Source organism: Monopterus albus, unplaced genomic scaffold (genome assembly GCF_001952655.1).
Source record: "Monopterus albus unplaced genomic scaffold, M_albus_1.0 scaffold26.1, whole genome shotgun sequence".
Taxonomy (NCBI): Eukaryota; Metazoa; Chordata; class Actinopteri; order Synbranchiformes; family Synbranchidae; genus Monopterus; species Monopterus albus.
This window is the reverse complement of record NW_018127906.1, coordinates 3,886,435-3,900,101: the sequence shown is the minus strand read 5'-3', so window position 1 is coordinate 3,900,101 and position 13,667 is coordinate 3,886,435. Positions and strand designations below refer to the sequence as shown.

At 39.6% G+C, this 13,667-nt stretch overlaps 3 protein-coding genes across 10 annotated transcripts in view; 2 read left to right on the top strand and 1 right to left on the bottom strand.

Moving 5' to 3' along the window:
- Positions 1 to 13,667, top strand: part of LOC109957295 (zinc finger protein 501-like) — a 28,201-nt gene that overhangs the window by 1,023 nt on the left and 13,511 nt on the right. The window contains exon 1 of one of the 2 annotated variants that reach the window (XM_020595056.1): positions 11,252 to 11,295. The exons of the other annotated variant lie outside the window; for it this stretch is intronic. The gene's annotated coding sequence lies outside the window, so the exon portion shown is untranslated. Of the gene's footprint in view, positions 1 to 11,251; positions 11,296 to 13,667 lie in introns of those variants that run through there. 2 annotated transcript variants of the gene reach the window in all.
- LOC109957366 (gastrula zinc finger protein XlCGF26.1-like) lies at positions 13 to 1,762 on the top strand. Its single transcript, XM_020595200.1, is given in 3 exon segments — positions 13 to 744; positions 746 to 1,029; positions 1,185 to 1,762. Coding segments are annotated over 3 exon segments (1,131 nt in total). The 5' UTR covers positions 13 to 144; the 3' UTR covers positions 1,432 to 1,762.
- LOC109957303 (endosomal/lysomomal potassium channel TMEM175-like) overlaps positions 1,805 to 13,667 on the bottom strand; it is a 13,781-nt gene continuing 1,918 nt past the window's right edge. For 3 of the 7 annotated variants that reach the window (XR_002274530.1, XR_002274529.1, XR_002274531.1), the window contains exons 2-7: positions 12,201 to 12,411; positions 11,443 to 11,481; positions 11,162 to 11,259; positions 10,671 to 10,706; positions 10,500 to 10,583; positions 5,288 to 8,939 (exon numbers count right to left, since the gene is read on the bottom strand). Coding sequence is in view for 3 of the 7 variants with exons in the window: in XM_020595072.1 (XP_020450728.1) it covers positions 10,697 to 10,706; positions 11,162 to 11,259; positions 11,443 to 11,481; positions 12,201 to 12,401 (348 nt within the window). In the remaining 4 variants the exon portion in view is untranslated. Of the gene's footprint in view, positions 2,205 to 5,274; positions 8,940 to 9,767; positions 9,806 to 10,499; positions 10,584 to 10,670; positions 10,707 to 11,161; positions 11,260 to 11,442; positions 11,482 to 12,200; positions 13,279 to 13,667 lie in introns of those variants that run through there. The other 4 variants (XM_020595072.1, XR_002274528.1, XM_020595073.1 and 1 more) reach the window with 4 other exon arrangements.

Genomic DNA, 13,667 nt, shown 5'->3' with positions numbered 1-13,667 from the left:
GACAGGGAACCAGACCCAGACCCAGACAGTGACCAGCAGCTCCTCTTTCACAGCTCTCCTGTAGCTGAGAGCCAGTATCAGAGAGGAAACCATCATGTAGACTCAGGCTCAACCAATCACAGTAGCAATGTGGACAACTCTCCCATGTCACAGACTGACTCTGATCCTACCACAGGTAACAAGCACTTCATATGTGACACCTGTGGGAAAGAATTTAAGCGCAAGTCCATATTCAACCAACATTTTAGAATCCACACAGGTGAGAAGCCGCATCTTTGCAACACCTGTGGGAAAGGATTCAGGAATATCTCACATTTGACTGATCATTTAAGAATCCACACAGGTGAGAGACCATTTATTTGCAAAACTTGTGGGAAAGAATTTAAGCGCAAATCCATATTGAACCAACATTTTAGAATCCACACAGGTGAGAAGCCATATTCTTGTGAAACATGTGGGAAGAGTTTTGGTCGTAGTAGTACCTTAATTATCCATAAGAGAATCCACACAGGTGAGAAGCCGCATCTTTGCAACACCTGTGGGAAAGGATTCAAGCAGAGGTCAGAATTGATTAATCATTTAAGAATCCACACAGGTGAAAGGCCATTTTCTTGCAAAACTTGTGGGAAAAGTTTCACATTCAGCAGCACTTTGTGGGTCCACATGAAAATCCACACAGGTGAGAAGCTGCATCTTTGCAACACCTGTGGAAAAGGATTCAGTCAGAGCTCACATTTGGCTAGAGACTGCTCATTTAAGAATCCACACAGGTGAAAGGCCGTTTCCTTGCAGCATTTGTGGGAAACGTTTCACATTCAGCAGCACATTGTGGGTCCACATGAAAATCCACACAGGTATGAAGCCGCATGTTTGCAACATCTGTAGGAAAGGATTCAGATGGAGGTCAACCTTGTCTGCCCATTTAAGAACCCACACAGGTGAAAGGCTGTTTCCTTGCAGCACTTGTGGAAAAAGTTTCACACAGAGCGGGGCCTTGCGGGTCCACATGAAGGTCCACACAGGTGAGAAGTAGGGTAGCAACAGTGTGAGATTTTCCCAGTATGATAACTGTCCTAGAAAATATTGTGTTTTCACAGTATCATCATATAACATATTACACCATTTCTATTATTAAACTAATTTAAACAAGGGTTTTTTTTTAAATAAATTGCAAACCGGGCCAGAGGCAAAGGTTTCACACAGAAGGGGACCTTGCAGGTCCACAAGAAGGTCCACACAGATGAGAAGCCATATGCTTGCAAAACCTGTGGGAAAGGATTCAGAAAGAGGTCAGAATTGACTGCTCATTTAAGAACCCACAACGGTGAAAAGCCGTTTCCTTGCAACACTTGTGGAAAAAGTTTCACACGGAAGTGGAACTTGCAGGTCCACAAGAAGGTCCACAAGAAGGTCCACACCGGGGAGAAGTAGGGTAGCAACAGTGTGAGATTTTCCCAGTATTCAAATCCTTTATTTAAAGCTACTGAATGCAACTTGTTCAAAACTTTTTTCTGTTAAAATCTGTTCTAAAAGTTGATATGGAGAGGTGCTGTCGAAGCCTGTTTACACACTACTTTTAAGGTAGTCTAGTGCTAAAGTTTTTGTTCAAAAAACCTTTTGTTTACATCCATGTTTGCTACTTTTTTTCTGGTGCTTTGCTGTGTTTCTTAGAACATTATCACTAATCACTGATTAGTGGATGTTGATTAACTTGATTAACGTTATTACCCCAGAGGGAAACTGATTTGCATTGTAGATATAAACACACAATAAAAACTGTCTGAAAGTAAGAACCTGTCTTCACTGTCAGCTGTTCATGATCGTAGGAAACACAATTTAAATTTTATGCCACATTTTATTCATAAAAGCTAAACAACTCCCAAATCAGAACATTCTTTTATGCAACACAGTATTTACAAAGTAAAAAGAAATCTATGCATTGGTTTTGATGTGATGACACTGATTATTCATTTTGTATCCAGTTCCTGTGACCTGTCAATGTGGTGTGAAGCTGAAATTTGAATAATTTTGCTGGAGTTTCGATGTGATGGATATTAGGAAGTAATTTGGTTGCAGAAAACAAATATGAGTGTCAGCAAAGATGGTGCTAGCAGCTGGGATGAAGGGGAGGCTAAGCATGTCCCAGTCCCAACTGCCTCGGTGTCAGCAGACGATCCTGGCACAGACGACGGGTCATGACAGCCCTGAACAGGTGACAGTGGAAACGTCGCCAAGTTGAGTCTTACTGCAGAAAGTGGTCCTGGCTTTATGTCAGATACTGGCTGGGATTTTCTTCTTATCAGGTTAATCAGGATTTACACAGATTATACAGTACTAAGACACTCGTCTTAGTAAAAGTAGCTTTTGGATATGTGTTCAGAATCTTAATGCAGGATATTGGTTCCCAGGCAACCGATGAAGCTCAGAGATTATGATTATATATCATTCTTATGATGACTTTTTTTTGATACAGATGCTTCATGTAGTAGCTCTGTTCCTCTTCCTGTTAGGGAAACTGGAATCCATGGATGGAGTTTGTGCATCATACACAAAACAACAATTGAGCACCATGCAAAATGCTGAAGTGCAAAGTAAAACTAGTGGGAAAAGACTATCTTGCTAGTTTTTAAACACTTATAGACTCATTACCACCTACTTACTACTGCACAGTGCGCTGAGGCAGAGATGACTCTTTGTGGTGTCATTTGATGAGCAGTGAAAAGAAAATCTTTTTAAGAGCAGTACATAAAACTATCTGCCTTTGTCTCATAAAACAGTTGTTGCACTTACATAGTATTATACAGAAATGTCAGAATAATATGACTTCAGCATTTTTATTATATTAAAGACAAGTTATTAGATTATGCAGTTTAGGTTTCAACAAGGTTGTTATTGTTCATTTGAAGAAACTTGTGGTTGCTAGGACCTGATGCGAGCTAAATTATTTCACAGACGAATCACTATGCCAATGATCATTTAATATTACAATAATACTAAACAGTTCAACAATTGTGAAAGATAATCAGCAGTCTGAATGATAGGGGACAGAGTCACCTTTCCTGCAGGAAATCAATGCAGTATTACGGTAGACAAGAAGATTGTCACAGAGTCAGTCAGTCTCTTTTAGGTCATAAGCACAGTCAAGTCCATCACGTCCCCCTGGCCAGGGTCTCACTCAAACGTCCTTCTTCTGCATGCACACACTACACTACACTACACTACCCCTGCTGCAGCACCATACTGTCTCCTTTTGTACACTGTTCACTTTTGGCTCCCCTGCCAATTCCCGAACCTAGTTAACAGGTCATCTCCAGATCAAGATGACCCAATGGGTTAAACAAACAGCCCATGAACCCAAAATGTTCTTACTTCAGCACACACAAACTATTTACCCAGTGAGCTGACATAGTACAGAGGGCTTGCAGAAATTAGTTATTAACTGACTACTGCATATAGTAACTACATGTCATCTACACACACACTGTATTCTATTACATATTGTATTGTATTAACTGTAGCTTGTTTGTTTTAACCACTACACTATAACTTAGCAGTGGCAGTGGTGCACAGTGAGCCTGGACTGACTTTACCTCCTGCATAACAGGATTAATCGAGACGTCTGCGAGGTGTTTGTTACCCTGTTTATCTTGTGTTAGTATGTGTAATTTTTTAACGTAGATTTGGATTCCCAAACACCGACTTCAGGTCATCTCTGGCTGTATCCTTGTGTGTCCTGACACACACCAGCACTGTTTAATCATATTCATATTTATAGCCACACTAATTTAAAAATGGCCTTTTCAAATCATCACACATTTCATGATACAAAATTAATTATCCAGAGTGAATTCCAGCAGATCGGTTGTGGATTTAAAGGTTCATTTTAAGTTGGGTTATTTATTTTTTAAAAACTGAAAAATTATCACTTCCATAAATTTGCCTAAAATGGCTGAAATAAATAAAAAAAATACTCACACATATGTACCTAGGTTACTGTTACTCACCATTGAAAACCATTTAAAATGCTTTTTTTGATGCCAAATACATCATATCATGTCATATTTCAATGCCCTGAAGCAATACACCATTTTAAACTAGAGGGTCTCAAAATGCAATTTTAGTAGTTGACCATCAGATGGTGACGTGCGAACATTTCGAAAACATGCATGCAAATTCATCCAAATTTCACTATTTTCCCAGTTTTTGCAACGGTGACTTGCAAAAAGACTGAAAATGATAAAGTGTGCATCATTATTGTGTTATATCAATATGATTTGTGTGTGTGCTCTGTTTGCATTTACATAATTGTCTGTGCGCGCGTTCGTACGTGCGCTCGCGTAGTTATAGCTACGAAAAAACAACCACATGGGTGTGTCTGTGTCAACTTCATAGGTTTTTTTTGTCTTAGAAAGCCATATTCTGTGTTTTATAATTAAAGATCTGAATCGAAACCAACCACATTCATGCATGGCTTACTCCTCTCGGCTCATCTGTCTCCTCTCCTTTTCTGCTCAGATTTGCTCATGCGCACGCCATGAGTTGTGTCTGTGTCCATCCATGCCTGCATGCACGTGTCCGTCCGTGCATGCGCACATGTGACGGTCCATGCGTGTTCGTGTACGTAAGCGCATGCACGTGTCGGATTTCATAAGGGCTTTCTCTTACAAGCCTGCAATCTATTTTATAAACAATTCAAGATGAGAAGCAAGAACCCAAACAAAATTCGACTTTGTTTGGCGGGAGTATGGACAGGTGAAATGGTAAGAAGATTTAGGACGCAAGAAGCTGTTAGGTTATTTCCTAGTTAGATAGATATTCAGAGATTTGTTGTCTAGAAATGTTAGTGGAGACAGATTGACTAGCTCAGGCTGTTAACTGTGCTTGCAGTGCAGACTGCAGGCAGGTCAAGGTTACAGGAAAAGAGCTGTTAGTGTCAACTGTAATGCTAGTCTTAATATTTGTCTTAATGTGTAAGGTTATGTCAAATTGTTTTAGATACACACCACGAAAACAACAGTCACACACCTTGACTTTTCCTCATGTTTTGGCTAACGTTATAGCCAGCTGCAAAGCTGGCTTATCAGGTGACGTCACGGTTTTGACGCCCCGAGTAGCATGGGCTAGCCCAAAAAATGATTAAGATTATATAGGTTTGTTGGTCCAGGCTTCTTGATCTTTTTCTGCTGCCTGCGCGCAGGTAGAGGGTGAGAGAAAGATCTGGACGTGTAATGTAAATTTTACCTGTGATCCTCTGAATAAACCAGCACGGTTATTTTTTTATAAAATCTAAAGCAGTCTACTTCGTCTCATTGAGAGTTCCTGGTTTAAAAGAACCGGAAGAAGCTTCAGAGAAATAGTAGTTTATAAAGCTTTGGATGTAGTCTTGCAGACAGAGAGCTAAGAGTGATAGTCTGAAGATAGCAGCAGGAGCGAGGCTGATGCAATAGGTGCTGCATGGACAGATAGAACGCTTTTGTGGTCTCCCCCAAATGACCAGATGCTGAGGTACATTCTAGCAGGCAGTCAGAGGAGCAAAGTCAAGAGCAGACGGCAGTGCCACTTGTGCACAAAAAAGAGGGTTGTAGGCACCTGCTGTAAGTGCCACAGGTTTAGCTGCAAGAACCACTCCATTTCTATTTGCAGCCTCTGCTTGAGCTAATACACAGAGTGATTCAAAGTTTATGTTTTTTAGTGTTCCTTGTCCTTTGTTCTTGTAAATAAATGTTCTGGTTCAAACTAATCTTGTATTTTTTTTAATTTATTTTTAGAACAGAACAGGGTAATATGAATTTATGACATTTTTAGAGCTGTTTTTGTAAGTGGACACTTTTTGCCATTAGGCACTTAAAATCTGCCTCTGCCAAAAAAAAAAAATGCTTCAAAATCAATGTTGCTGCCAATCATTGACCTATCCCAGGGCCTAATAATAATAATAAACAAATACTGGTTGAAATGTATTTTTTTGGAAATTATTCTAATTTTCCATATTGTTCCCATATAAAAATATGGAGTTATGAAAACATACTGGCCTATAAAGGGTTAAAAATTCCAGAAATATAATTCATATTTGATATGTATATTTCAGGAACAAGTAGTTTTTAAAGATTGGTCAGTTTAAAGTGGAAAAAAATATGAATTTATGACATTTTTGGAGCTGTTTTTATAAGGGGTTACTAATTTGCCTTTAGGTACATATGTGTGATTTTTTTAAAGGAACTACTAAGGGTTAAAAATGGCCTTTTGAAATCATCACACATTTCATGATACAAAATTTATTATCCAGAGTGAATTCCAGCAGATCGGTTGTGGATTTAAAGGTTAATTTTAAGTTGGTGTGGCCATTAAAATACATGTTTGTACCTGATCTCGTGCTTCCCAGCTCACGCACTTGTCAGGAAAATTGCAAATACACCTGTGACAGCAATGAGAGGTGATCTGAGCAGGTGTTATAGTTATCACTATCACTAGAAAACAGAGGACCAAAACTACACTGTCTTGCCTAATCAGCATACACAGGGCCTCAACTGCACCTCTCTTCCCACTTCAGTGTAAGCACATTCATTCATGGCTGGAAACCAAACACACCAATGCACAACAGAAAGTAAACATGTGCCCTGGGAAAATTGCATAAAGACTGTGAATAATGCAACTCAGAAATTGCACTGGCAGGATAATAGAGCCAGATGACTCCAAATGCTACGACAGATCAATGATATGAAGGACTAGCATTTACTATGGCATTAAGTCTCCACATAGATCAACAGCATCTTCCTGTCCTCTCATCCATGGGCATCTTCAGTCTCAGCAACTGTTATTATCCTGTCACCGCTCATGTGCTCCACAAATTACATTGCTGTAGTTCAACGGGGCTCCTGCCATTCAGCAATACAAATGAACACGAAGTGCCCCAGAGTAGCTGGCCAAACATAGTATCACATACTTTTTTTCTCTACTGATTAATGTAATCATATATGCCATTAATGAGGAAGGAAGCACATTCAACATTTAGTTTTGATAAATCTCGAGGTGTTTTACTGTGTGTACCACTGAATGTAAATATTCTTTATAAAAAAAAAACTCCACAGAGTATTTTTATTTGAATTCCAAGGGGCATATTCAGTTTAAGATTGAGTCCCAAATAAAATAGGCATCACAATGAACACCACTTTTATGATCTTTTTATAGCCTGTTGTTAGGTTGTAAACAAACTACATCACGGTCCCATGAGTTCAGCATCACCACCACAGCTTCCAACTTGTAATTTGATTTCTAGCACGCACTTCTTCTACAAAATCCTTTCCTCTTAGCGTGACCTGATTAGCTGGTAATCTGGGCTGTGTCAGTTACAATAGTTTACAAGTGCACAAATTTAAAAATAACAAGGCTGTAAAGGGGCACTAGTGAGTAGATGGGTCTCTGTGATGATGTGTAAAATCTCAGACAGCCTCTGTGGTCTCATTTAGCCACTTGTTAGCAACTTGTTAGCACTAACAACCTGCAACAGCCTCACTACTACAGCACCAAACATAAACTGGTGTTACAAAGTTACAGTCATTGTGAGTTTACAACATCATAAGCAGAGGATTGATTATTTGACCAGTAGTGTCTCCAAAAACAATAATATATTACAAGCATGTTTCTAAAGAATGCTTCTACCCACTTGGAGGCTACTATCACTGCCTGCTAACAATCCCAAAATCTTGCCAGAGCCATACATCTCATTTGCATCATCCACAAGGTGGAGTGGGACCCTAGTCTCAAGTTTCTCTGTTTAGGGCTCTCAGCACATTCTCTCTTGTTGAAAATACTTCACAGGAAGAATTTATTTCCTCGTGTGACTGAAGAGAGCCCCATTCCTGCAAAAGCTCCTTGAGAACTTTTACCAGTGTGTCATCAAATCGGATGTGCTGCACTTTAACCTCCACCACTGCAAACAGAAAAGCACTTGTCAATGTTAAGAGAACTGCCCAAGAAATCAGTAGAGGATAACATCTAGCATCAATCATACTAAGGATTCGATCCTCCACAGTGCAGTCTGTATCCTTGCCTGCACTACAGAAGGCAATACAGACCCTGGCACCACAACTGTCACCCAGGCAACCCACCTTTGCTGCATCATCACAGATTCCTGTGTTACTGACAGTACTGCTAATTTGCTGGTAGTCTTATACTGGTTGTTATTGCTGCTTTGGGCTTTCTCTGCACACTAATGCTTTTATTTTCATATTGCTGGCACAGCCTCATTGTAGGTTCATCCTGTTGAGGACATTACTATCTCTGGTGGCATCCCCTTATTGTGTCTTTTATAAACTGCAGTGTGTTTAATGCCAGGTTAATATAGCACTGTTACAGCATGCTGACCAGATTTCTACTAACTTAATCCCTCCAATGAGGATCTTGAGTGTTTGAATATGCACTGTATGCATCAGGACAAGTTGCATAGCGTCTCTCCTTACCTGACTCAGTACTCCATCCTATCTGACATTGCTTGGCAGAACCTGGCCATTTTTTCTCTTTCTCTCTTGTAGATTGCATCCTCAGGGGCTGAGACTAGGGTGTACTTCAGAAATATGTGGGAACTTGCACCATGTTCCCATTATAAGCCTTATTCATCAATTCTGATCTTTTGGTCAGATCTGATCTTTTTCTGTTCATTGTTCACATTCATGTATGTAAGTGACATGTATCCAGCTCTGTTCTGAATGCTGTTGTACTCCTAATCTCTCACTTATGGCATATAGCATATGAATCGGATCTAGAAGCACACGTGCAAGTGGCCCAAATCCCATCTGAAAAAGTCAGCTCTGAGTCACTTGATGGGGAAAAAAATTCATTTTAGTCACTTCAGCATGTAGTGTGAACATAGCATTTGTGTGTCACATTGGGAGCCTCAGGCTTCCTCTGTCCAGATGTCGCCATAGTCAACACACACCTTCTCTCTGGAGACAGCAAGATGAAAAGAGACAGGGAGAGAAAGCGAGAGATGCAGAAAAGAAAGTGGGATCTGTCATTTGCCTCTCTCAGAGCAAAAAGGCTGATGAAGGTTTGTCTAAGCTTCTCACACTGGAGGTTGGCTCAGTTTTTATTTTGAACTGAACTCCCAGCATCACATTCATAACAAATAGCTTCTAAGTTGTGTACATTTAGACACAACATTTAGACACAAAGGTCCTTTGACTTTACAGACCAATTTACCAAACTTTCTCCAACAAAGCACCTAACATGAAATCAAAGCAAAAAAACAAACCTAAATATAATCTTAAAGCTTATTTTACCAAATCAGTTGTTTCTGAAATATCCATTTTGTGGCAATACATAAATTGTAAATGTAAATTCATTTTTTCTGCCTGTCAACACCTGTGCTGCTCCCATTGTCAGGATGACAAACTGTCTCACCTGCCCTATTTCAAGTTGACCCCTCAGACATCATTATGTGTGGCCCAGCAACCATGAAACTGTCAAAGAATAACTGATGTCATGGAATCGGTGTTACTGAAACTATACATCATCTGATGAGTGCAAGAGACTCAGGCTGAGACTTTCAAATGAGTTATAACTATGTTGAGGTCTAGGGTTGATTAACTGGCTTGAGTCAAAGATCGCTGTCACACCTCCACCTCGGCCTGTGTTTGGAGGGATGTGACAGTTACTGTGACTAGGTGGGGTAGATTCATTTAGACCAGGGGTGGTCAATTCCAGTCCTCGAGGGCCGCTGTCCTGCTTCTTTTCCAACTATCCCTGCCTGACCTGCTGCTGATTACCCGGCTCAGGTGTGTTCAGCCAGTCAGAAGCTAGAAGATACCATCTTAGATGAAAGTGGAGTGAGGAAAGAAAGTGAATTGATATCAACACTGGGTGGTATTAGCAGTGGTGGAAGAAGTACTCAGATCCCTTAAGTAAAAGTAGTAGTGTAAAAATACTCTGTTAAAAGTGTAAAAGTCCTACATTCAAAATGTTATCTAAGTAAAAGAACAAAAGTATTAGCATCAAAACATCCTCAAAGTACTAAAAGTAAAAGTACCCAGAATGTAGAATGGCTGCACATTAACATTAATATAAATCATATTATTGGAATATAATTACTGGTGCATTACTGTGTTCATCACATTTAATGGTGCAGCCGGTAAGGAGGGAGCTAGTTTTAACTAGTTTATATGCTTATAATTTGAAGTACTGTTGGGTATCTCTTGATGTTTCCACCAAAGACCAATAAAGTCTTATGATTATACAGTTATTATTTTTATTAAACTGGTTCTGAAAAGTAACTAGTAACTAAAATTATAAAATAAAAGTGATATTGTAAAAAGTACAATATTTGCTTCTAAAATGTAGTGAAGTTAAGATATGAAGTACCACAAAATGAAAATACTTGGGTACAGTACTTGAGTACATGTACTTAGTTACTTTCCACCACTGGGTATTTTGATGCTTTGAGAAGATGTACATTTCACAGTGACAGACTCTCCCCAAATGGATGAGAGTAAAACTTTGCGCCTCACCTGAATGACGCCGATCACCATCACACAACCACAAAAGAGTAAAATCCCGAGAATGTTCTCAGGGAAAGTTGCCATCAGAGAGAACTGCAGAGAAAAGACAGCGTGAACATTAGAGATGATATAAACATTAACAAACAGTGTGACTGACTCTGCCCCTGAGCTCATACTCACTGTGTACGGCAGAAAGGTTATCAGCATCATGCAGGCCTGAAAAGGAAACGAACGCAGAACTTCACAAGCAGAAAGCAGGTTTCATTCACAAGTACACTGCTATAAGTACACACACAAGCCAAGCCCTAAAAACATGATTCTCTTCTTTACAAAGGGACTCTGAACAGAAAATTACTTTACCTAGTTACATATTATATTACAAATGATCTATGCTAGAGTTATGATGCATTCTTCTAGAAAATTAACTTTAATTTATGTGACTGTGTACAAACCTGGATATATTACTCCCATTGTACTTGTAGGTTTCAAAGCTTAAAAACCTTTTTAGCTTTTGTAATGGAAGCTAAAATTCCACTGGAAGTAAATCTGGTAATAAAAAATGACAATAATTTGCCACAACTAAAGTTGGACCGTTAACAAACATGAAAACAGCTGTTGTGATGATGATGATGATGATGATGATGATGATGATGGTGGTGATAATAACTGACCTGATATGTGCAGCCCAGGCAACAGTCACAATGAGGAATGTCATTAAGTAAACACCAATCTTTGTTGTCAACAGGACCTGCATGATTTCCCTCAGCTCCTTCAGCGCAGAGAAACACATTAAACCCTGGTTACGGTAAGTAATACATGACAGTATCACTGTAATACTACTGAGTAGTCCTCATGCATTTTATCCGTACTCTTACTGACGTTTGTATTGAGGATTTTCAGTAAGAAAATTGAGGTTTTCCATTTCTTATTTATGATAGAAGTGAAACATTACCTCATTATCTTCCACTTTAGTATGTGCAACAGGTAAAATCTGTGAGAACATGAAACAGTATGAGGAGAAATACATGAAGTAATGATGCTGCACATCTGTAAACAACTGAGACTTTCAACTGAATCCTTCCTCCAACACAAGACAAATTCAGTGCTTTGAATCATGGTGTGGTTTAATCTCTAGACGTTTCCTGACTGCTACACACATGTACTCCCTCTGTAGTCACTGTGTAGCTGAAAACAGGATCGACTACTAGTCCTTAGACTCCATGAAATGTGTAAAACCTCTTGTTCTTTTTGCCGGTTTGAAAACTTGTTCCTGTGCTTTATATGTATTACAACTTGTCTCCTCCCTTTATAGTTTTTGTTTGGTGTATAGTATCCATTACTGTTTTTGTCATGATTCACTTTATATATCATTGATGCTAATAATGCTTATTCGAGTGTTTTTTAAGTTCAATACTATGCATCAGCTGCTGCTGTGAGTTTCCTATCATCTGATCTGAAATCAGCTCCACCTCTACGAGCTGCACTATAAAAATGCTGCTCACATATGAATGAGTTCGTGATAATAATCCATTATTACATTACATGCATACAGTAACAGCACAATGACAGGGAGCATTCTGCATAAGCCTCCACTTGTACTGACTCCATAGTGATTTGTAGTTGAAGCCTGACTCATCTTGGTCTCTGCAGTCCAAACACCAGAACGCTGCTGAGTAACCGGCAATGCATGAAGTGTTTTGTGTGTCTTACCATGACAGTGGCGATGATGGAGATGAGGGCATCGCTGTAGGCCAGCAGTCTGTGGGAGGACTGGGTGCTGCTGAGACAATCTCTATCGGGGGAACTGACGCTCTCCAGGAACGAGGGGGACGCTGCCTGGCTCCTCGTCTTCTTCTCCATGTCCTCCTCGATGTGGTGCTCGATGATGTCGCCGTCGTTGTTTTCTTCCATCGTGGAGGAGCTAGAATTGCACAGAGTATGGAGCAAAGACCTGCAGACGGATCTGTTTGTATACAAACGTGAGACAGCTGACTGGAGGCGGAGGAGCAACCGGAAGTCGCTGCTGGGTTGTTTTCCTGTTCTCAGCAAAGATCGTTAACTAAGGCGGGGTGCTCACTACGTGGTTAAAAACGATTCCAGTGCCTACTCTCGATGTGTGGAGTCTTTCGAGTAATTTCATTCACTTCAGCAGAATGTAATTAAAATGTTACATGTTAATTCCCCATCTACTTATGCACATATTGATCACGTTCAAAAACGAACAGAAAGGTGTACTAATCTTATGCGATGTTGCGCATGCGCGGTCAACACAAAATGAATGAATCACTCCCCGAGTCGACCCGATGTTCTCGAGTCATGGGAAAGATTTTCGTGAAGGACACATCACTATAATACCTTTCGAGTCGTTCAAAATTAACGAAATGACTCGAAAAAACATTCGTTCATTTTGCTGAACGAGATTCAAAAAACCCAGTCAGTAAAATGATCCGAACTTCCCATCACTAGTACTTTGATACTACCAGTATTTTGAGTTTCCACCAGATGTCAGACTGTGAACTTCCGGGATGGGACGTGAACCAGCTTTTCGTTCCGCATTACATAGAGAAACATTTGTTTGCAGCAGTTGGTCACAGTGAAGCTTTTTTCTCCTTCTTCTCTCTCTTCCTCCATTTTTAATCTTCTACTCTGTTTTAACTACTCCAGATTTCGATGAATAGTTAATTAAAGCCTCATTTTGTATTAATTACGTTTTTAAGTGTACATGTTTATGCAGCACAGTACCTGTAGTTCTACATTCAAAATGCAAAACCAAGAACACATCACACAATTATGACAGTCGACATGAGTTTCTTGGAAAAGGATGTTTATAAAAAAAGATTCCCATAACACACAGAGTGCAGACGATGAGTCTTTTAAAGTACAATTGGTACATTATTCTTTTTTTTTATGAAGCTTTCAAAGACTGAGAAAGCATCAATGAATTAAAATCTACATAAACTCAATCAGTGGTGGTTTGATGCTGAAAAAGCAGCATGTCTGTTGAAATGTCTGTGCTTTTGCACCAGTAAAGCAGATTTATTGTCTGTGTGCTCCTGAATTGATTGATCAGATCTGTGTTTTGTCTGAACATAAAACTATGAGTTTGATTATCACAATGGATTATAAACTCTTTATGTGTCTGTTTGATCCAGTTTCAATGTGCAATGCTCTCTGGGT